At 40.4% G+C, this 25,717-nt stretch overlaps 1 protein-coding gene across 1 annotated transcript in view; it reads left to right on the top strand.

Annotated features, from left to right (window-relative positions):
* Window positions 1-24,804, top strand: part of LOC136444448 (QRFP-like peptide receptor) — a 53,801-nt gene extending 28,997 nt beyond the window's left edge. Inside the window, exons 2-7 of the mRNA XM_066441991.1 lie at window positions 9,761-9,884; window positions 16,342-16,476; window positions 17,370-17,476; window positions 20,022-20,235; window positions 21,590-21,796; window positions 23,328-24,804. Coding sequence (XP_066298088.1) covers window positions 9,761-9,884; window positions 16,342-16,476; window positions 17,370-17,476; window positions 20,022-20,235; window positions 21,590-21,796; window positions 23,328-23,498 — 958 coding nt within the window. The 3' untranslated portion in view covers window positions 23,499-24,804. The remainder of the gene's footprint in view (window positions 1-9,760; window positions 9,885-16,341; window positions 16,477-17,369; window positions 17,477-20,021; window positions 20,236-21,589; window positions 21,797-23,327) is intronic.
* The last annotated feature ends 913 nt before the right edge of the window (window positions 24,805-25,717 follow it).

Here is a 25,717-nt window from a genome sequence, read left to right as displayed (position 1 = left end):
CTGCAACACGTATAGATAGCATGTGTACAAACGCAGATTTACTATAGTTCAGGTGTTTTGTACACATTCACATCCGACCAGTGTGTGTAACCAATTCAAGTTACATTTGTATTATGAGTCACGTACTGTTTTTAGCGTGCCTATGTTTGTATTTGTGTATGTGTATGTGTATGTGTGTGTGTGTGTGTGTGTGTGTGTGTGTGTGTGTGTGTGTGTGTGTGTGTGTGTGTGTGTGTGTGTGATTGTTTTTTGTTGTTTGACGGGGAGTGTTTCAATATTTTGGCATTCGACAGGTGTTCCATAACAGAAAATGCGCCGGTGATATCTTTAAACCATCTTGGGCATCCAGATAGCCACGCCCTAGAACCCGCGTCAAAGAGAAGATCTTATTACCAGTAAGGAACCTGAAAAGGTATTGTGTGATCGTAGTTTAAAGGATTTGGAGTCATGCCTTTGATCTTGGACTTGATCTATAAGAGCCCGTGGTTGAATTTATGTGCCCGTCAGGCACAGTCTTATCTCTCATCTACTCATGGATTATGGTCCGTCTGAGGTGCGTGTGTAGACAACACGTCTATGACATGATGACTGCCTACATCTGCACCCGTGTCTTGGCCTGAAAACCCGCTGTGTGATACTGTGATATACACCGATATTTAGACATAATATGTTACATAAACATATTGTCGGTATGAAACTGAGCCTTGAATTGATCTGAAGACAAATAAAGAAACTGTGATGACAAGAGGTCAAACACCCATACCTTCGCCAAGCCATATCCCTAGTGATTATGAAAATCACCTAATTTGTATAATGTATGACTTCATGTGCTTATTTCTACATGCCGTTCGTGTGTTTTTCAAAGTATGAAATCTCAATCATTTACCGATATTTTGCAGCCTTTGCTCATTATTGATATGCTAAAAAGTATCCTATTAGCATGACTTACATCAATTCATTATTTCCTCTTTCTGAATCAATATGTTTCGAATATCCTTCTTCGTTATTGTAGTGTTTCCTCATTCATTATGTCCAAATTCACATAATTTAACTTTTAACTTACCTAAATGTGCCAGCAGTATGGATATTCCACCCCGACGAACAACATTACATCCAACATGCCAACAACAACAGGAGCTAATTGATTCATAAGCATACAACATTGTCTTGACTTACTATTCTATTGAATCACCTGAAATTGTCTTCACTTCATTAACATATCTGTTCAGAGTTTTGGTTCTGACAGATCTTTCCTAAGTCACTGACTAAAGGTAGCGGATGCTGTCTGAAACATCTGTTTCAGAATTTTATCCAGTTGCTTGAGTAACTATTTTTGGTGAATATTCCATCATTTACCTATCAGGTATTATACATTTTTCTCCATTAATGTGGCAGATTAGTGTTCCTCTCGAATCATGTTGCATATGTAAATTCTACTTTGCGTATTATATTTCACCCCATTGACCATGGATACAACTTTTTCGCTTCATTTTGGGACCAAATAACCTGAAATTTGGAACAGCGATAGAGTGAGAAAATACTGTACTCCAGAATGTTTTTTCTTATAGACGTTTACAATTATTTCATTGAGGTTTTTAGACCACAAATGTGTATTTTGACTTACTTTGCTCTGGTATTACAATTACTTCTCGAGCACAAGACCTATATCTACCACCCCGAAATCATGACCATAGCTTAATGTACATCATGACGCTTACAAGACTCCAGCAAATTTCTATTGCCCCTAGACTCTGATTCTCCCGGTCAGCCAAGCCAGATCAATCTAACAGTCTGAGGACCACCTGATGATTTTTAATGTATATATGATAATATATATTTCATATTTGACTCGGAATTCGGATTTGAAATACATTCCGTCGCATCTTTGCACATCTTAAACCATCATAAACGCACTGCTGAATATTTCATCATGGCGTGGGTTCCAAAGCATTCGAAATGAATTCCGGATCAGTAGAAGAAATGTCACATTTGCATTCCTGGTTGATAAATGACATCCTCTGTATCATTCGGTCACCATGAAACCCAATGGAGGATTTCTGTTCAAAATCTGAGTCATTCCTTCTACTCGCGATTGCGAAGAGCAACTCGAGTCACATCAATTTTACTTATCTAACGAGATGTTGTATCACATATATCGATACATAAAATATCCTTACATGAATTATCTGTTTCATTCAAATGTCCCCTGAACAAAGACACGGCGTGATAAACTTGGCACTGTGTTTGTAATGTCTTCGTAATCAGCACAATATGCGCCCTTCCAGTCCGCTATAACGTTTCACGTAATTCAAATCCAACCACAAAATTCACGCAATATTACGGGTATTCAATTTGTCACCACTCGACTTCGGTAGATGCCTATTGCGTAGACAAGTTGGATAATTGAAAACACAATATCTCATTTGCTAGATTGATGAGGTCTTACAGCAGTCAGGAGGAGGTATTATAAAGCCACGGGGAGGATTGTAGCAACGGCTTTGCGGTTTCAATTAGCTTTTTGGCGACGCCTCATGGGCGAGTCTAATGGTATAGTATCGTGGGCAGTCTGCAAGAATTCTAGGAATTGTACAGGAATTTGTCCACAGGAATTTCAGTCCACAGGACGATAACTCAAGAATGCCTGGACGGATGGTCTTCCTATTTGGTAGGTAGGTAGGCCTTTGCGAGACTTCAAAATTATTGTATTTTTAGCAACTTTTTATGGTACTGTAGCGGAACTTCATCTTTTGAAATGTTTTAAACATGCTATGGTCATGGATTTTGTAGTGCAAGATAGCTCTTGTGAGGGAGAATAAGTTGTGTAAGGGGTTGACGATCACCATCGTTTTTGGAACGTAGGTAGCTGAAGTGATGATATACATTATCATATACTAATTGTGAAAATCGGATTTGATTTGCATAAACAATGAAGAAAGCTTATAAATCCGCTGCATTGCATAAGAGAAGTCTCAAACACATGACAATTATAACTTAGAAAGATATGAATATCGATAGATGTCAATTATGTAAATGAGTATCTGATTTGAATAATCTATTCTTCTTCCTGAGTTACCACTCGAATAATCTATATCATTTGAATAATCTATAACAAAATACTATGATTACACAGTGGTAAATGATGGGGATTTCGTTCTTGCAGCATTTTGAAGTTACGTAAATGAGGACTTTATAAGACATAAATCATGCATGTAAGGGCCTCATTTAGATAATTGATGAGGAAATGGTACTTTTGTTTATAAGTCAAGACTTTCCTACTTTGAACAACTTGTGTTTTTGGGTAGAGAAGGTGATCATCTGATATGATTTATGCAAATGAGGTCCTTATTTGCATGTGTGCTAAAACACTAACAGAGACAACCGTCGCCATGCCAATGTCTTCTTACGTTGCCAATGTTGTTGTTGCCACAAGAAAGAACTCAAATTTCCATTGACTGGTAAATCAGAAATTATCTGGACAACATAGGAGATCACAGGGCAGCCCCATAGGAATTATAAAAAAATATTACCGACTTTTAACGCTTAAGCAATTACATTTCTGTTCTAGGGAATAGCAAAACGTACGTACTTAAAATCGAGTTGTAGTCATGTTGGTAGACCGATCCCAAGGCCACGCCCCCTATTTGATTTCGAACACCTCCGTCAAAAACAGAGTTTGACGGACCAAACATGGCCGCCGCGACTAGGTTGAAAATAATGCCACTGACTTCGGTTTAGCTTTTGTGGCACTGAAACCCTTTCAGAGCGGGCCAAATAAGAATGCTATGTCTTCTTTGTTGAAGACTGTATCCACCGGGCAGAGTTGTTTATGGAGGGGGTAGGTTTAGTTGTGGTGAGAGCGTAATGTTTTCGGTCAATGTTACAGCGGTATGCGCCGCATAGCTTTCCCTTGTCGGTGGGCATCAGCGCCCAGTTTCTGACAACCAGCCGATGCACGTGTAAAACAGGGTTCATATATCTGTGACAGGGTTCCTACTGTATTGACTGCATGCATAGCAGCTGCATGGTATTTAGTAACTAAGAATTAAAATGCATCCTTTGACTTCCCTGTTCACTTTCAAGTTAACCAGTTTCACACACCAGTAACTGAAGATACGAAACTCTGCGCTAGCGGACTTTGTAGTAGTCAGCATGTGGTACAAGCTTCCTCTCCTTGAGTGCCTGATCTATTTTCTTTTTAATTTCGTTTTTGTTCTGAGCATGCATTCAACCAATACAGTGGAAAACCTGTCCCAGATATACGTACCCTGCTTTACACGTGCCATTTCTGCCCCGCCAACGCTGTTTTTGACGGAGGTGGACTGAATAGAATAGGGGGTTCTATGGGTCCTCTATTCGTTCGATATGGTGTTCGACAGGATCGGTCTATTGAGAAAGAACGGAGAACTCGTCATGCTTGAATAATCCCCTATCTCACTGGGCGGAAACTTGTTGGCGAACAAAAGTGTAGACGATTTTGCAAGTTTTCGACAAGTTTCTCCTAGCACTCACGCTGACGCGCGACGCAATTGTAAAATGAAGCCCTGCTGAGCAGGGTATTGGAAGCCGCAGTGTTGCATGTTGCATGTGAAATGGCTAAAACGCATGAAAAAGATTTGAAGTGATAAAAGGATGTACACTTATGATACTTGGGGCAACATGATTAACATATTATGAAATATAATCAGAACGTTAGTAAGAATACTTTTACACTGACAAAAAGTACCAAAACGAATTGCCACGAACGAACAGATTTCACTCTATCATATATATTGTATCATGTATTTGTAATGGTGTATGTTAAGAGATGTATTAGAGCAAAAAAAACCTTGAAACTGACTTTTTTCCATGGAGATATTGTTTTGCGTGTGTTTGCGTGTGTGTTTGCGTGTGTGTATGTGGCCTCCTGGTATGAGTCAATGGAACTGCATTGGCGTTTTTGTCAAAATCTTCCAAGGAGAATAACTGAAAAAAGGAACGACAGATTTTCATGTTATCTAATATGCAGGTAGCTTAGACAGAGATGTACACAATAAAGTGCAAATTATGCAAATTGGGACTGAATTTGCAGAAATAATGAGTATTATCTGTATTTCCATTAGAGGCATGCTATGGCAGGTGTCACCTGTCAGTTTAGAACTGGGTCAAGAAGTCCCCAGGGACCCCACAGCCAATGGCCAAACCACAGAGGGATATACAACCAAACCTGTATACTTGTTTCTATTATGTGGATAGCTTAGGTGTTACTTAATATGATGAAATGTAATCATGCAAATCAGAATCTAATTTGCATAATTAATGGCGAAATGTTATAAACCCATTCCATTCAAAGGTACGACAGTTCAGAAATGTAACATATGTAACTGAGAAATAAAGGGACATTGATAGATAAACATTATGCAAATGAGGATCTAATTTGCATAAATAATGAGAAAATACTGTAATTCCATATTGGTAGATAACTGGAATTTCATATTTGTGGCATTTGGAAGCTTTGTGAAAGTGAACATGGTTGAATACAAATTATGCAAATGTGGGCGTAATTTGCATAACATATATTTCATAGAGATTTCAGGTCTCCGAACCCTTGTTACAGAATAAATGGCACCTTTTGGCGACTAATGGGGACCTATTGGCGACCAATGGTCCCAAATAGCGGGCCAATATTGGAAACTAGTTCGCAACTAGTTTACAACTAGTTCGCGTCTAGTTCACGTCCAATCGCCACTTGCGTTTTTTTTTTAACTTTCAAAAACAATCGCAGTGCAGATGACGAATTGGCTCTCATTAGGAACGGCGCGGAAACAACTTGGCAATTGTCCGAAACAAGTTGACGACTGTACATGTCAGTTGCAACTAGTCGCCAACAAGTTTCCTCTCAGTGAGATAGGGGCTATAGAACGGGCAGACACCCGAAGTGAAGCGACGAAAGACGCAGATATGAACACGGTCCAAAGTTTTATTTGCAAAGCTGAATGTATATGGTGGGATATAATAACGACGAAATACAGAAAAGAACGCAAATTAATGTATTCTATTCGTGTGGTGTATACAACTGCAACTTGCTTGGGTTTATTTCGAACAGAGAAAACATTGACATGCACTAGAGATTCCTGACAGTTATAGGATGTGCTGAAAGACGATACATTTTCCTACTCCAACGAAAAAAGGCCTGGCATTGTTATCCTTCATCGTGCATGAAACGGTTCCTTGATGCTGCACCACAAAAGGGATCCGGAGTGGCAGCTGCAAAGAAAGATAAGAAGTCATGTTTGCCAAACTATCGTGGGTGGAGGGAGAGATTGATGAATGGATGGAATTTCAGCAAAGACTTCAGCTAATGTCATTCATATATTTCACTCCATACCACAGGTATGAATGAAAGTTAATGTTTTTCTGGACTTTTCTTCTCCTCCTTCTTACTCTGTCAAATCTCAAAATAAATTCACCTCTGTAAGTTTGGGCAAAATTACCTGAAATTATTTCTCTATGTAGTCTACCCGGCATAAATACATTTATGAAAGTGTTATAGCTTATAGCTATTTTCGCCCAAATGGGTATGTATTCAGGTCAGCGTGTCTACCCGTCTGTGTGAGCGTGACTGAACAGCAGGCCTCGAGAAGTCGAAGATGGATATTCACGATATTTGGTAGGTAAGGTTGGCTGGTGTTTGCAAAATGAAGAAATTATTGTCATATCATGGCCTCGCTGACACCTTTCATGGTACTGCGACAGGACTGGATATCCCGTGTTCTGGACACGCCATGGTAATGATCTTTATTGATGATAGATATCTCTGACTCGGGCTCTTGAAAAAAACGAAGTAAGTTGTGATCGGTCGTTATGCCTATTTGTTAGTAAATAAGTTAAGCGATGATTTTCACAATTATATGTTTATCATGCAACTTAGGAGCTTAATTGCATAATTGATAAGAATATTCTACTCATGTGACGCATGTAACTGAAAAGAAGAAGAACATCAATATATATTTTTCATGCAAATAAAGACCTCATTTGCTTACTTAACTTGAAATCCACAACCTCATCATCATCATCATCATCATCGGTCCTCCCCTTACGAGGTGTAGCAAGTGAAGTTCATTCTCCAGAATTTCTTGTCATTCATTGCAGAGAGGAGTTCTTGTCCTTTAAATTAGTTTCTATGAGTTTCTATGAGTTTATTGAGTGTTGCGATTGGTCGATCAATCCTTCTCTTTGTGTCCGGGTTCCAAAGCAGAAACTTTCCCGCTGGTTCTGCACTACGTACCACGTGACCCGCGAGACTCAGCCGGCGACGTTTCACCACTGTGGTGACGTTTGGCAATGATCCATACAGCTGCTTGTTTGTGGCGTGCTTCCGCCATGGCGTATTGTAAATCACGCGGAGCATCTTCGTGCAATATAAGTGCCGTTGAGTTTTCTGGAGCGTGTCGTGTTCACAACCCAAGATTCTGAACCATATGAAAGAATTGCTTCTTTACATGCCTAAACACTTTTGTCTTAGTTTGCTTTCTAATCGGAGATTTCCACATTTTCTGTAGTGAGTGAAGGGCACTCCATGCCTGAGCTATCCTAACATTCATGTCATGGCCACTATCAGAGTAACCTCCTAGGTATTTGAAATCGGCAACTCGCCCGATTGTAGTACCATCGGAGGTTAGAATGAGACTATCAGTTGTTGGATACCGCTGCCAAATGATGTTATTTTTTTCGACTGACGTATCATACATATTTTTTTCATTTCTCATCCAATTATTTGCATTTATTGTATCAATTGATCATCTTCTCCTGCCAACTTACACACCTTGTCCAAGTGTGAACGTCTTATTTTAACGTAAGTGTGAACGTATTGTTTCAACGTACTAGCCTTTCTTCATCAATTGTGCAAATGGGGTCCTGATTTGAATGATTCACTTATCTTTTTGACACTGCAAGTTTGAAATCTTCGCCATTTACCATGTATGGTAACTATGCAACATAGACCTTCATTTGCATGATTTATCTGTCGATCTTCCTCTCTTTTTCAGGTACATACATCACATATTTGAATAGGCCTTTGATTTATAAATTGTCCACAGTAATCATGAAAGTTAGACCCTGATTAGCATAATTTCCATCTGATTAGGTCAATCATCGTGAGTTATCCTCTCTCAAAAATGTTAGCAAAATGCCCCTGCAGTTCTAAAACAAGCTGATAGAGGGCTTAAACCTATGTCTTCTCTTCACAAGAGCTATCTTCCACAAATAGCTTGTCCAGAACAAGAGATATCTAAACCGAATGATCTCCTCTTGTACCATAACAAGCCGCAGTATTGCAACAAACCGGTAGGGGGCCCAACATCTCATTTAAATGGGCCATTGGTTTTTTTTAAAGCTGTGTGGATAATTTTGTCTCATTACAGTACGAATGAACTGAGAGATAGTAACCTGCAGTAGTGATACTGGGGAACTGTTACCGCTCACTGCTGACCCACATTCCAGGCCCCCTCTGTCAAACAGCTCTCTGTATGGTCTCCTAAAAGTCCTCTCTTTCTAAATGACATGTGTCCTGACATATTACATATTTAAAGTCCTAGCATGGCATGCAGTCGAATTATACGTTTTCTTCAATAATCCTGTAAAGAAGATCCTGATTTGCAGAATATGCATGTATTATGTTCATCATCATCTAAGGTTACCTGCATGCCAAAGACAATGAAAAACCATCAATCCCTGCTTGAGTTATCTTGTTCCAAAGTTTTCAACAGAAAGATCCGCTCCACCTCCGAAGAAAGTCACTAGGGGGCCGAAGCCAACACCAATTACTCTCTGCCCCAAGAACTGCCTACCACTCACAAATTACGAGTGTTGTGGAAGGCATCTCGGTACAGTAATATTTCATGTGGGATCGCAAGGCAGTTGACAAATAATTGTCAGACAAAAATGGTCGTCTTATTTAGCCATGATCTTCTTCAAGATCAAGGTTGATGATGTTTGACACATTTTATTGGACACAACGAAACGTATGTCACGCTTAGCCTGTTACCACGCGTTTTCACGTTCGGTGTTCAGGTTTTGTTCACCGTGACCTGTTGTGTTGCTATGCCGATGCTAACGGGGTTCCTGTCCATGAAATGTTTAAAACATTCGACGTTGTAACAAACATTTCATCACAACATTTAAGTACTGTTTATTACAAATATAAGTATAACGATGTAGGAAAATATAACTTACGGGCGGGGACAGCAAAATGTACGTCGCCTGTTTCATGATGACAACAAATGATCCAGACATTAAAGCGATATGTTTGAAGTTTGTTTCTTGATGTTGATCGGGCACTGGGCAACACCCCTCTTGTTGGGGTAAGGCACCCAGGGGAGAATGCTCTGCGCTGTAATTGTCCTCTCAGGTGTAGGAGCACATCCTCCTTGAACCTAACTGGAAGAAACGAATTAGAGCATCAAATTGGTTATTCCAACTGACGTACGCCGATACCACCATTGACATTGCTGATAACAAATAGCACATAAGACTAGCATTTGACATTGAAAATTACAAAATTAGAAGTTTCATAGCTTTTAACAATTGTGTGGGATAAAGTTCTATCATATCCAACAAACAACGTCCTTTTATACTGTTGGCATTCTTCACAAACGAACTTGAAGGTTGACCACGGACGTCTGCACATTGCGCATTGTGACCCATCCCTAAACGTTATCGGATGGATACAGTATCTTACATGTGTAATTATATATACATATAAATGTATTTGCGTATATTTTAGGTACTATGCTATTCTACATCCAATGAAGGCCAAGTCGATCTGCACTCTGGGTCGAACACGGAAGATCATGGCCGGTGTGTGGATCATGGCACTCATTTTGTCATCGCCGATACTTTATGGCCAGGTAAGGTACAAGTACGTTATACATGATACAGAAAGAAATGTAGTGCTCATCCCGTCTCCTATACCTCCCCCTACCTTTATCTTTAATCATATCTGATGTACTGACGACAAATACTGATTATTTCTACACAGAACGCAAATCACAACAAGAAGTCTCGTATTTTCGTGATATATTTAATCAATTTTGTAAATGATGATGATTATTATTATTGCCAGTTCCTCGCTATCTATTCCTTATCATCATTTAGCCAGACGACTTTGACCAATGAGGAGGCTCCGCTTTCCCATAACCACCGGCCATTTATACTCTATATACTGAATACTTATTGGAAGGTCTCCATTGGTTGAATCTTTTGCAGCGTTACTTACGAGGGTTCTGTTGTTGTTGCTGTTTTCATTCGGTTCTAAGAAACTTTCTGATGTAGACATACATACATGAGCACAGTAAGAAAGAGTTCAGAGACCTCATACCTCTATAAAGTATCTTAATTATTTCATATTTACATAATGTATGCATGGTTAAGCACACTTTTCACTAACTTACACACGTTCCATCTGCCATAAACTACATATGCATCAGGTGCAGAAGTCTGCATGGAAAACGCTGTAATTGTGCGTTTTCCTCATGAATTATGCAAAATAAGTCTTAAGTTGCATAATTTGAATCTCATTGTGTGCATCTCTGTCTAAGCTCTGTCTAAGCCTTTGATCAGTCATCCTCCTTGAAAGGTTTTAACAAAACGCCCTTGCAGATCCAGAGCAAGTTATGCCGACTAAAAATATCCGGACACACGGTCACACGCACACACATACAGCCACGCGGGGAGGTCATGAAGCTAGTAATAATCCAAATCAAATACAATAGAAGTCGACGGTAAATTCTGTAAAGGAAAATTATTTATCAATATCGTGCTTGATTTTACACATTGCGCATCTTGTTTTGTTCGCCCGTGCCTATTGACTGCTAAAATGGAGTACAAGAATCCTTCCTAGCTGAATTGTCTCCAGCTGAAATTGAATCATATTTAGGAGATACAGCAGGCACGGTTTTGAAGGAACAAAGGGTAGGAACAGTACCAAGGTGTGTAAGATGTCGTGTCAGTTTGATATATAATAACGGCTATCATAATAACGTTAATGACCCGCTTTCCTTTCTTTCATTAAGCATGCAGATAAGGTACTATTAAGCAATGTTCCGATGGCTCGCATATTTAAGGCAACAGGCAATAGCAGGAAGATATGGAGTGCCATAGCCTTCGACACCTTCTGGGATATTTGACCTAAAAATCCTGTCAGTGCCCCATGCACTTCCTGTCATTCTGTGGTGACACGTAGACGGACAGGCAAGCAGATAGGAAACAAGGCACACTAGAAACAATACCTCCTTTTACGGAGGTGATAAGTAAGTAATTGTATTCCAATGGCTTCCATCTAAGTAATCAGCTGAGAAATCTATATAAACTTCTTAACCCAACTGCGGCGCTGCTACGCATAGTTACTGTACGACTATGCCTATGTCTACGACTATGTTATTAAAAAAATTACTTATCAATCACGTTTTTCCTGAAACTGGATGAAGTGGATATGAAAAATAGATATCTCCATTCTTTACCAGCTGCTGCCAGAATATCTAGCCCTCTCTCATCCTTTACTTCAATTGGAAAAAAGATTGGCGATGAAAAAAAGACATTGCCATGGCGACTGTGGTTGTAGTTATTTTAATTTTTATACCCTGCTTAGGGCACTGATAGGTGGTGCTGTTCAAACGGGATTTCTAAGAAAAGGGCTGTTGGATACCTGGTCTGTTGGACAAATACACACACACACACACACACACACACACACACACACACACACACACGACAAACAAACACAATCAGACACAGCACAGCTACATTCTACGTTACACACCCCACCACCAGAACGAACATCAATTTCTTCACAGACAACTAAAAATAACACCCGGTGCTATAAGACTATAACACCCACTGCTTGGGTTCCCACCACCTCTACTCTGACAGGACTGCTGTTTACATCAACCCCGTGCTAGGCAAAATCTACAATAAATACAAATTCTGACATCATATGATATTATCCACTTACCAACAGACATATCACACGTAATGCAACAACATCATTTGTACACTAATGTTTCTTACGGGGTCTCTGGTAGTGCTCCACATAGAGATGACTGAGAAGGATCTGAATTCACGTCTTCTGTAATCAATGGTGTATCAGCAGAAATTCAATAATGTCCCCATGGCTCACAGAAATTTCAACCCCTTGGTATCCAATTCTCCTGCAGTACTGGTGGTCTTTCTGGATGTGACGTCCCTCCTATTCTTATGTAGGAGAACATAAATATTCCTGTCTTTCCGAGTTAGAGGAAAATGTGTGTCGGCCTATATACTACACCTGGCCGGTGTCACAGGGATCTCGCACCCCCCGCGAATTTGAACCCCCCGGTTCGAAATCACTAGTGAATTTGCACCCCCCGGTGCGAAATCCCTTGCGATTTCGCACCCCTCTAGTGATCTCGCACCCCAAGGGTGTAGTATGTGTTCTGTTACGGCATTCATAATTCCCAGTGGCTATCTTTTTAACAAATTGATCGGTAACTATAACTGACATTTCAAATGCTCTGTTGACTGAAGTGGTAACGAAGTGGGCTGTGCAATGACTATCTGGGAGTCATGGTTCTTGTGTTCAAATCCTGGTGGCGACATTTTTTTATCCCATAGTTTTTAACATTAAATAACTAATAATTCTTACTCAGAAATGTCATAAGATTTCGATTAAGGCTTCGATAAATTTTTTCTAACCCTATTTAACACCCGTCATCCATTCAATATGTGATATAATTTTGTATGATAAAATGTTATTCAAGTCTCTAAAATAATTAAAAAAATTAATTATGAACATTGAAGTAAAACTATGAACAAATCGTACATTCCTCATGGCACAAAGGAAGAATATTACAACGAATCATCGTGCACAGAGAGTCACCATCATCGCGCGCATTGCGCACAATACTAGCAGCGTTACATTAGTCCAGGGCATGGGTTCCCGGAGTCTTAGATGTTTGTTCTGTCAGACACAGCAACTTGTAATACTCTCGATTACCACGTTAAACTATGGCTTTATTACATCAAAATGCAGTTTTTAATATAATTGCTGAACAGACAGAGCACCTTTCGAAATATTTGGGGGGGTTCAAAATCCCTAGGGGGGTTCGAGGAGGGGGTGCGAGATCCCTAGCTGGGGGGGTGCAAGATCGCTAGGGATTTCGCACCGGGGGGTTCGAGATCCCTAGTGATTTCGCACCGGGGGGTTCAAAGTCAGGGGGGTGCGAAATCCCTGTGACACCGGCACCTGTGATCTCTAGGTCAAATGTCACCGGGGTTGGGGGGGTCCATTTTCCACCATTGCATTTTCTGAGGTCCAGTGGACATTCCAAACGCACCTCTGGACTTCAAATTCCTGTGGACAAATTTCTGTACAATTCCTAGAATTCTTGCAGACTATACACAATACTTTACCATTAGGTTCGCCCCTGAGGCGTCGCCAAAATACTTTTGAAGTTTTTGGCTCAATTACTTTCACAACGATCTTCAAAGGCTAGTTTTCCACAAAGACAAAGTGACCTAATGTCTTTTACAAATTGTTAGTTTTATTGGGATGCTGAACGGAAAATGCCACAAAAGGCTATCGTATCTTTTAACATTTCGAACAAATTCATCTGCAGACTAAAAGCTCCCAAGTGGGACACCTTTCAAAGTGTTCGTGAACTGTTGGTGAGAACTGGAGCCGTGCGTGTCCCTATGAGATCCGCCGGGACCTGACCTTTCTGCCTGGCTGATCAAATTCATCAAACAGGTTCCTAAAAGGGTGAACGCCTCACTACCTCTTGCACGCGATGTAAAGCACGATAAGCACCTGTCTTGTATACAAGTACAGAAACCTTGTACGTTCGTGGCCACCATCAAACATCGTATGGACCTGCTGAATGCACAATGATAGAGACATAGAAACAGCACAGCACATATGCTTACTAGAACGTCGGAACAGGCATGGTTTTCGGCCTCGACTAGTTACAGACTGAAAACCTCATAGCAATATAAAGTCTCCGTTGGACAGTTGAATATAATGTATTTCAAAAGTGCATGAACATTTGTAGTCCATTCTAAACTGGTCCCGTTAGCCGTACATGGGGTCATTTGTGCCATTTTGTTGAGATAACGTTACATGTTCATTTTGAGTTTCTATTTTGGGGAAATCTTTAAAAGGTTTTAAAGACTCGCCAAAGTCAAATGTTATTTAGTCTTTATAATTTCCGTGCCAAACCTTGGCAGCAAAACTTTACAAAGTTTTTACGCGATTTTTATGGACTCATCTGTGGCTACTCTGCCACCAAGGAGATATGGTACACCATGAAGCTAATGATATCACACAGCTGAAATGGATGTGCGAGAAACGACCAACTTAACTGTACAAAATCTAAGAGCATCTTGAATGTTTACGCTGCTAGTATTCAAAATGTTTGCAATATGTCTGGATTTTTATTGCAACTGATAATCTAACGCGTTCGAGTATCAATTCCAAAAAAAATTACCAGACGTGATTCTAACATATACAATGGCAAGAAATGCAATGTGTACTTAGATTTGGTAACACGCTGCTTAAGTTGGTTCCTCTGTTCAGCCTGCAGGCCATTGGGCTAAAGGCGCGAGGATGGAAGTTGTGATGTGAAGACAATAAATCGTCAGAATTGGCAATCCGCTAGGAAAGGTGATTACACCTGGCCATAAATTATGCTAATGAGGACCTCATTTGCATAATGTATGCAGAAACTTGTATTTCCCTTACCGTAAAAGCTACAGATGTCATATTTGAGATGTAGGTAGCTTTAGGAAATGTGCACACACCTGGCCATGACATATGCTCATGAGGACCTCATTTGCATAATTTTAAGCATGAAGTTATATTTCCCTTACCGTAAAAGCTGTGGATGTCATCTTCAACATGTAGGTACATGTAGGAAAGGTGAAAGCACCTGGACATAACTTATACTCATGAGGACCTCATTTGCATAAGTTATGCAGAAACTTGTATTTCCCTTACCGTACAAGCTGCAGCTGTCATATTTGAGATGTAGCTACTTTTAGGACAGGTGAACACACCTCGCCATGAATTATGCTAATGAGGGCCTTATTTGCATAATTTATGCATAAACTCGTATTTTCCTTACCGTCAAAGCTACGGATGTCATATCTGACATGTAGGTACCATCAGGAAAGGTCAGGAAACCTGTCCATGAATTATGCTCATGAGGGCCTCGTTTGCATAAGTTATGCAGAAACTTCATCATACCCTTACAGTCAATTCTAAGGATGTCATATTTGAGGTGTAGGTAATGGGAGGGGAATTTCCTGCATTTTCCCGAATATGTTGCCATTCTAGTTTCATTATATTTCAATTTGCCCAGGTATTATTTTGCGACAGCCCATTTTTGCATGGGGAGGGGTATTGGCGAAACATGCTGTATTTGCTCAGGGGCAAATGACGGCCTTTCTAGTTGTGTAACACATTTGTACCGATTTTCCACCATTTCATGTGCAAATGCCTTATTTTTTAACGTTTTTGAAATGGAACTGGTATTACAACTAAATGACCTGAAATTTGGCATATGTCCAAGGCACCACGTCATTTGCACTTCTGGCATCCACAACTTCAAAAGGATTTATTACCTCTGGGACGGAAGGAGTATTGTGATTAGTTTTTTCCGCACGTTTGCAGTTATAATTTCCTATCCATTTGCTGCATTGGTATGTCATTTGCAAATTTGGCACATCGTCTGCTATTATGCGCGAAATGATGCATGTTTTTTTTTTCACACCGCAGCAGTTTTTCAGGTAATGTAATATTTCAGAAAACACCCTATCTTCATGGGGTTGTATGACAGGTCATTAATGGCATTGGCGTTTTCGGATCTGCGGTAATTGGGTTTTCTCCAAGCAGATGTTGGGTTTCGTTTGACCGTCCTAATTTGTCTAGCGGCTTGACACCAGCTGACGCAAGTCTGTCTCAAATTAGGGACTCCAGGCAGATGTCAGGCACTGCCTGTAACTGTGATAGAGTGGAATATCGATAGATATCAATTATGCACATGAAGACCTAATTTGCACAATTCATAAGGAAAAATTATCCATCTGTGGTAACAAATGATGAGAATTTCTTGTATCATTTGGAATTAGCTGAACATCATTAGATATAAATCATGCAAATCGGGGCTTCATTTACATACTTTACCAGCAAATGCTTGTGCACCATTTATACACGGGTGATTTTGGAACAGTCCATTTCAAACTGCAAACGACATGAAGTATTACACCTGTCAACACGTTGACAGGTGTAATACTTCATGTCGTTTGAATATGTTGTATCTCTTGCTTCCTTAGACAGTTCGTGGCTACCCGATCTCGGCAGACCTAACGGTGTACCACTGTCAGCCTGCATGGCCATCCGTTGTTTACCACCAAGTCTACATCGTCTACGGAGCTCTCGTCATCTTCGTCCTCCCCTTCATCGTCATGGTACGAGCCGTAGTGCGCTAATGTGGCGTTTGTAACGTAACATACGTAACGCAACGAAACATACGTAACATTACGTTAACGTTGTGCGTTTGATGCGTGTTAGTGTATGTCTCCGTGTGTGTGTTTTGGTATCTGTATGTCTGTGTGTGTCTGTGTGTGTGTGTGTGTGTGTGTGTGCGCGCGCGCGTGTGTATGTGTGTGTATGTATATATGTGTGTGTATCTGTGCGTGTGTATGTATGTATGTATGTATGTGTGTATGTGTGTGTGTGTATGTGTGTGTGTGTGTGTGTGTGTGTGTGTGTGTGTGTGTGTGTGTGTGTGTGTGTGCGCGCGCGTGTGTGTATGTGTGTTAGTGTATGTCTCCGTGCGTGTGTTTGGGTATCTGTGTGTCTGTGTCTGTGTGTATGTATGTATATATGTGTGTTTCTGTGCGTGTGTATGTAGGTATGTATGTATGTGTGTGTGTGTATGTGTGTATATATGAGTGTGTGGGGGGGGGTCGTTCTCTCCATAACGATGGACCATGATACATTTACACAATGATAACATCAAAATTATCACGGTTACACAGACACACATAGTAAATCATGTGGGCGCAGCTACTGACATGCACACATATGTACGCATCATATACGACATACATCAGCGCCCTGCAACCGTCTATGAATGAAGATTGGCAACGCAACAGGTTATCTCGACTGGCACATTCGACACACTGCTCTTGTGTCTAACGTTACAATCGGCATCAAATGCAAAACCCAACTTATTCACTCCTTGACAAACATCGGTTCAATTGCTTTGTGTTTTGAAGTTACAGTTGAAATTAGTCTTCATTTATACCAACGTGACCACTAACTTTGTAGCCAAATTCAGCCTGTCTTTGTCCAATAGGTGTACACCTACGGCCGGATATGTCGAACTCTCTGGGTCAGCAACAAGCTGCTGGATGTGATGACGCAGGGCCAGGCCGGAAACCACCAACCCACACAGTGTCGCCTGTGAGTCTCATCCGTCGCACTTACATACCAGTATAGTTTATTATGGCCACAGCATGTAAATTTTATGGATGACATCCTCTGCAGACTCCAAATTTAGTGCGCGGGCAAAAAAAACAACGAACTTTTTCAAACTTGAATACCATAAAGCATGTAAGAAGTATTGCAGCGATAAAACATGGTATTACAACCTACAAGTCTTTTATCCCTGTATTCAATAAAACAGTAACTAACACTGATGTCAACATTAAAATCATTATAAATTTAGATCCGGGTGTGTATAGCACATCAAGAACGCAGAGACAAGGTTTCCCGTACACTGGGCACGGGAGTCTCCTGAGTCAGGAGGCAGACTGACTGTGATTTAATAATCCTGGCTTTGCCTCTGCTCACTTCGTCTCAACTTAGTTGTAGTCTCAACTGAAGTTCTCTCCGCTATTGCTATCCTGACTGTCTGACTGTCTGACTGAATTTCCGTGCCTCAGAAATCCCCCGTCTTTTTATTCTGTCTTCAACAGACAGACAGCTAGACAATGGTCTACTTAAACTGCGTAACATTATCTGACCCTGTTATCGGATTTGTTACCTTCGCCGAGAAGGTTATGCAGAGGGTAGCGTTTGTATGTATGTGTGTGTGTAATGTACAGCATAACTCGAGAAGGCTTAGATGGATTGTCTTGATATTTGGTAGGTGGGTAGGTCTTGATGAGACTAGGAAATGATTAGATTTTGGGTCCCCTAGCGGCTTGTTACGGTACTGCAGCGGAACTTCCTGTTTCAATATCTCGTGTTCTGGACAAGCTATGGAACTGATTTTTGAGTGGTAGATAGCTCTTTGGACAGAGAGTAAGTGGTATAGGTTTTGGCCCCCTAGCGGCTTTTTTGGAACTGCAGGAGCAGGTTTTGGTTCAGACTTTGAAAGGGAATAACTCAAGAAGGGCTTGATGGATGGTTATAATTTTTGGTAAGTAGATAGCTTGAGTGATGATGTACATGATTAGATACTTATTATGCAAATCAGTATCTAATTTGCATAATTAATGAGGAAAGTTTATACATCGGCCAAATTCCACGACAGGACTCTCAAACATGTGACATATGTAACTGAAGAAGAGAGAAATATTAATAGATATCAATTATGCAAATGAATACCTAATTTGCATAATTAATGAGAAAATACTATAACTCAAGATGGGCTTGATGGATGGTAATGATTTTTGGTATGTAGATAGCTTACGTAATGCTTTGTATGATTGGACGATAATTATGCAAATCATATTTTAATTTGCATAATTAATGAGACAACTTTAAAAACCCGCTGTATTCCATGATATGACTATTGACATATGTTACATTTGTTACTGAGGAATTTTGATAGATAAAAAATATGCAAATGTAGGCCTAATTTGCATAATTAATGAGAAACTACTATAAAACCATACAGGTAAAGGATGGCAATTTCATACTTGTGTCATTTGGAAGTTATGTGAATGTGAACATTGTTGAATCAAATTATGGTAATAAGGACCCCATTTGCATAATTCATGATAAATGTTACTTTGTTAGCATAACCTTCTTTGTTACGCTCATACTTTTGTTTTTTGGGTGAAGAAGATCAACTGGTATGATTTATAATTGATGACAAACACCCCTGATATGTCAGTCATAAAGGTTAAAATCATATGGGGAAGGTATGAGGTCGTGGAACTCTAGTTACTACTTCACTTGATTGAAGAAAAACACATCGGATTACACGTTGTTAATAATAATGGCACAGCAATTTCAGACTAATTACATGTCTGGTATGAGGGCTGCACTGTGTCCTCTTGTAAGTTGGTGACGAAAGGCAATTTTATAACAGCTAGCATACACAATAATTGTACAACACGTTTGTACGAATTTTTCACCATTCCTACATGTGCAAATGCCTTTTTTACGGCATCAAGAACGTTTTTGCGATGGAACTGACAGACGTTTGAAACATGTTGCCCCGTTTCGGTGTGTTGACCATTGCCAAAGGGTAAAACAATTGTGTTTTTTGTTTCAAAATTAGGCGAATATCAATGCGCACGCTGATGTCATCCATAAAATGTACTTGCTTTGGCCTATCACGCTATCTACGTATGGCATGATACCACACTACAACGTTAACGACAAAATTACGACATCAAAGGTGTGGAATTGCTAAATCCCTGATACCAGACTAAAAATCCTTCAGCTCCTTCAATACACAGAACTCCTTTCAAGTTTTCAGTGTCCATTGGTGTTGCTAGTCCACTTGATATTCCTGCTAGGACCAAAATAACGCACTAGAGCCGTTGTTACAGCATTTTCTTATTTTCAAATTTACAACCTGCATTCGTGTTGTTTGGAATTCTACATTGCCTCCCGTCTTCATCGATAATTGGCCTTTTCCGACGGTGTCAGCAAGTGACACGATTGCCAAGTACAGTGAATCCAATTTTTCGTTCAGTTGAACATGAACGATCGATGAAATCGCAGGAAGTGTGTGAAGTATCATCAGACATAAAGGTTTTTATTATTACAGACAGCCCCCTCCCATTGGGCTTGTGGTCCGCGTCAAAGGGAGTACCACTCACTCCTCAAGCAGCTGCAGGGACGGAACAGTCGTCTTTTCAAACGATAACGGATCCTCGTCGCCATGGCAACGACCAAAACCAACCTTCATGCCACCTCGCAGGTGTGCTCGAATCATCAATCGGAACTTGGAGACCTTCAGGGAACAACAGGGCAGGAAACAGGTACACCGCTGTCATTTAGAAAGTCAGAAAGACTTTGACATTTATAATTAGAATAGAACTGATGTTTGGCTTCAATACATGTCTATCAATCTAAGCTTCTAAAACAGCAAATTGAATGAGACTTACCCAAGCCGTTCATCATTTCAAGGCAGACACAACCCTTATGCCGACGTCGATGGCACTTCATTACCTCCATGAAATGTCCTGGAGGTTATGTGTTAGGCAGCGTCTGTGTGTGTGTGTGTGTGTGTGTGTGTGTGTGTGTGTGTGTGCGCGCGTGTGTGTGTGTGTGTGTGTGTGTGTGTGTGTGTGTGTGCGTGTGTGTGTGTGCGTGTGTGTGTGCGTGTGTGTGTGTGTGTGCGTGTGTGGTTGTGTCTATGTTTGTTGGTCAACAAGATTACGGCTGGATGGATGGGTAGGGGGTGACAAAAACGTATTAACTAAATTTTGGACCCCTAGCGGCTCCCCTAGATACTGCAGCGGAACTGCCGGTTTTGATATCTCGTGTTCTGGAGATGCTATGCGCACAATTGTTGGGTGGTAAATAGCTCTTGTGTTCAGAAAGAAGTGACATAAGTTTGGTCCCATACTGGCTAGTTTTGGAATAGCAGAGGCGTTTTTGTAAAACAAATTCCGAAGAGGATAACTCAACAAAAGAATGATGGATTTTCATGATGTTTGGTATGTAGGTAGCTTGAATAAAGAAGTACAAAATGAAATACAACCATGCAAGATAGGACGATATTGGAATAGATTATGAGAAAATTCTATCATAGCAGTTTTGAAATTGAAATACGGGTGGCAGATAGCTTTTCACGTCGGGACAAACTGAGGCAGGGTTTGGCTCTCTGACATATGATTTTGGAACTGCAAGGGCGTTTTTGTCATTGCAAAGAGGATAACTGAAGAAAGGAAAGACAGATTTCCATCATTTTAGGCAGGTAGATACACAAATAGATATATATATTATGCCAATAAGGATTTAATTTGCATAATTGATTAGGAAATTCTATAATTCCATTGTTTTCCATAACTGGACTTCAATAAATGTAACACATGTAATTCATGGCAGTTGAAACATAAACAGATACCAAACATGCAAATGAGGAACAAATTTGCATAATTATTTCAAAAATGGCAAAACCGCTAAGTGATAAATCATAGGAAGCTGACAATCAAAGTTATTTGCACAAAATCTACAAAAGCGCTAAATATTTCAAGGATGTATGATGTTGCCAAACTCTAGTTTTGTATTTTTTTTTAATTTTCTGGTTTTCTGGAGAAAAGCTCTCCCACTGACTAGGTTTGAAAACCGACGAGAAATTATCATGTTCATCTGTCAACCTGCTTCCAGCTGATCAAGATGCTGATTGTCGTCATCACGCTGTTCGCCGTCTGCTGGGTGCCCATCTTGCTTCTGAACGTACTGAAGGCTTTTGAGGCCGTGAACACGTACACGCCTGAGGTCTACTACATGAGCATTGCATTCCAGTTGATGGGATATGTCAACAGCTGTGTTAATCCTCTGTGCTATGCCTTCATGTCCAAGAACTTCCGCCAGGTATGTTACAAACTACACCCCCACTCAACTCGTTGTACTGATCTTTTAATTCCATACCCAAAAAAAATCACTTGGTATTGTATCTTTCGTGTCTTCTTTCCTCTGCATTTCAGTGACAATGGATCCGGAGCTATTGTTTTGTTTTACCTCTGTGCGTGTCTGTGTGTCTGTGTTTCCGCATATTTATGGTCGCAATTAATTATATAAATTAGGTATTCCTTTTGTATAATCAATATCTATCTATAACTCTCTTTCTCCGTTACAAATGTCACGTGTTTGAGAGTCCTATACTGGAACACAGTGGATTTGTAAACCTTTGTAATCAATTATGCAAATCAGCTTATGATAATATAAATTATCAACCAAGCTAGCCACATACTAACCCCTTCTTGAGTTATTCTCTTTAAAAGTTTGAACAAAAAATCGGCTCCTGTAGTTTTAAAAACCGCTGGGGGCCCGAACCAACACAACTTACTCTCCCTCACAAGAGCTATCTACCACAAAATCATGACATAGCGTGCCCAGAATACGAAATATCAAATGCGGAAGCTCCGCTGCAGTACCATAGCAAGCCCCTATGGGGCCCAAAATCAATCCTTTCGAGGTCTCAAGAAGACCTGCCTACATACCATATATCAAGACAATCCATCCAGGCATTCTTCAGTTGTCGTGTTCACACACAGACACACACACGAACGCTGTCGGAAACATAACCTTCTCGGCGAAGGTAGTAAGTCCTACAGTGATTGTGATGGTATTTGGTATGTGGCTAGCTATTGGGAAGACAAAGGTCACGGTCGATTATGGCGACTTTCCTAGGTATTGAATCAGAACCGTTTTTTTGGCCAAATGATTGGACTTTTAAAGATACAAGATATGTGATTTTGATAGAGAGGATCATCAACAAAAATAGACTATCTATTACAGCGTTGTGGGTGATATGTGTATATCTATCTATCTATCTATCTATCTATCTATCTATCTATCTATCTACCTATCTAGTCCAATCATTTGGCCAAAAACGGTTCTAATTCGATAGATAGATAGATAGATAGATAGATAGATAGATAGATTGATAGATAGATATAGATATTGCTCGTTACGTAATGCTCCATTTCCACACGACGGGGACCGACCAATTTGAACCAGGTCAAATTTTGGTTGACATAGCGACCATTGAAAGATAACTGAAATCTTATTGAAAGACCCTGGGAATAACTGCGCGCTTTACCGTCGTAAGGTGTTTGGCCACTCAACGGTCTCGCATGTGTGGACGTGGGGCACACTGTGTGTAAATACATCTACCATTTCTATTCAGATCCGCAGGCAAGGTAGTCTCCAATACCTTAGGCCTTTGTACATACAACTGTCTCTTGTCACCTGATAATCAACATCAGTCACGTGACAAGAACTCTTGTACAAGAAGACCTGACGTTTTCGCTGATAAAGAAACAGACATTGCCTCAAAACCTTCGAGAACTGGTGAACTTTGTTGTGAGTTTAACGTTTTGTACCATTTCTTGTTCCCCAGGTCTACCTGCGCGCCATAGGTTGGCCGTGTGACGCTTTCCAGAGGATGTCGTCCTGTACCAGCAGCGGCAGCAGGAGAACCATGGCGACCAAGATGACGTACTTCTCCGAGTCTCACATCTCGCCCAACAGAGACACAGGCCCTCGCCTTCAGATGGAGTCCGCTTTGTAAATGTCGCGAAATTTAATCCTATTCCTCTGTGAGCACTGAGGAACATCCTGAAGTCGTCCCTTTGCAGAAGGGAGAAGCAAAGTAGAGCAAAGGCATAAACTGACTCGTATCATAAACAATAATGTGTAGTCGTATGAAAGAAACCGGCAAACTAGCTGATTATTCCTGCAACAAATCAGGATAAGATTTGCAATACTGTACATATACAATACTGTGTTTATAGTGCATTGAGTACCTAGCATATGCCATAGTGTAGCAAGTATAGCGTTTCGCACCGTAATGTTGTGTATCATATGTATGTCGCTCTGCACCATGCCTGTGTAGTGTTGTGCTTCCTGTGTGTACCATATACACCCTATGGTGCAAATTGTCTTTGCATAATTAGTAAGGAAAGTAAGTAAATCCGCTGCATTTCATGATGGGACTCTCAAACATGCGCCAGTGTCCCCATAAAAATGTCATATAAACAGATGGCCTTGCAAAGGTAGGTCATATAGAAATATGGGGAACCAGTCTCCAAGCAGAGGAGCGGTCCGGCGGTTTTTTTACGTGTTCAGTTTAGGCATTTTTGCCCAACACACGGTTGGCGACATAACGAAAAGGGGACAAAATAGACATTCCGACACACTCCTCTGCTTGGAGAGTGCACTGCACCAAAGCTGCCAAATGATTCTTCACCTTACCTAGACTGCACTCATTCGCCCCCCCCCCCCTCATAACTTCCAAACGGTATGGTGTATGAACAAATTTGCAGGGGGTGATAAGCATGTAAATATTGATCACTCTCCATAATAAGCCTTCATTCTTTGGCGAAGATAATGTGTTCGTAGAACTCTAGTTGCAACTGATATTGTTACGTTGGGGATGTTCTGTGGCTGCCCTATTGCTTTATGTTCATCGAGGCGCTCCCTTTGGACTGTTGCTATTTGATTCTCACACTTTGCACTTATTCACAAAATTTGGAGTAACGACATCTATCAAGTACTGCTCCAGACTGTCTCCCATAGTTAGTTCCTACACAAATTAATAAATTCAAAGATATTGTTTCATTTCGTATGCTATCGAATGTTTGCCCCATAAAACAAGAACGACTAAAATAGACTAGTGAAGTTCTGAACAAAGTTTGATAAAAAAATGAATAGTTGGTTGAATTTAGGACTTTCATGTTGTCGACATCTACTCAGAAGGATGCCCTGCATTTCATGAAAGATGTCGGCTATAGTTAAGTGTGATCAGATCATTGTCATTGTTACATGCCGGAATTTATCAAGATGTCATTAAATAATCATAATGTTGTGATGTACAATAGACTCTTGATTTACTCCAGTAAGCAATTTCTCAGTGTGTACGTAATTACCATATCAATTAATGCACGTAAAGAATAAAGTAAGCGAAGCACCAGTGGCATCCTATTTTGCTTCGTTGTTGCCATTCGTAATACTAGTATATCAGGACCGCGAACGAATAGAATCAAAAATCAAATTCAAGTGCGACATTCGAGAGGGGGACAATTTGCAATTCATCCCCCGCGACTCTCTGGGGAGCCTTCTGCTTGAGGTAAAGGAATAATCGCCATTATCCCTAAACCATGACTATGTATGGGTCTTGGCGCTAAGTGGAAGACAGATAATAGAGACGTCTTCTCAGAATGTCGCAGCGCCTGAAGAATGATACGTATACGTAAAGTGTTGATGATAATGACTACGATAACTGTAGCGTTGATTTGACAACGTGACGAACACTATCTAACTTTCTTTATGCCTGAAGCCACACTGACTTGATTTCATCGTCAGGAAAAGAGCGAAATCATGCCCCTCGGGGGTACGGGTACATAGAAAGATTTGCGACAAGGACATCATCAGCGACTGGAAAGTCATCGATGCTGAACGGATTTATCACTCAGATTTCAAAATTGACGTTTTTTTGCGCGCTTGTGTCATTTTTTTTGGTTGTCCAAGAATGCTATGCATAAAATTAAATCAGCTATAGGTCTTTAATTACCTTCGCCAAGAAGGTTATGTATAGGTAGTGTTTGTTTGTATGAATGTAACGACCAGCATAACTCGAGAAGGCTTGGATGGATTGTCTTGATATTCGGTAGGTGGGTAGGTCTTAATGAGACATGGAAATGATTAGATTTTTGGTCCCCTAGCGGATTTTACGGTACTGCAGTGGAACGTCGATATTTCGTGTTCTGGACATGCTATGGTCCTGATTTT

This window comes from Branchiostoma lanceolatum, chromosome 11 (assembly GCF_035083965.1).
Source record: "Branchiostoma lanceolatum isolate klBraLanc5 chromosome 11, klBraLanc5.hap2, whole genome shotgun sequence".
NCBI lineage: Eukaryota > Metazoa > Chordata > Leptocardii > Amphioxiformes > Branchiostomatidae > Branchiostoma > Branchiostoma lanceolatum.
Note: the sequence above shows the minus strand (reverse complement) of the source record. Positions and strands in the feature narration are given on the sequence as shown.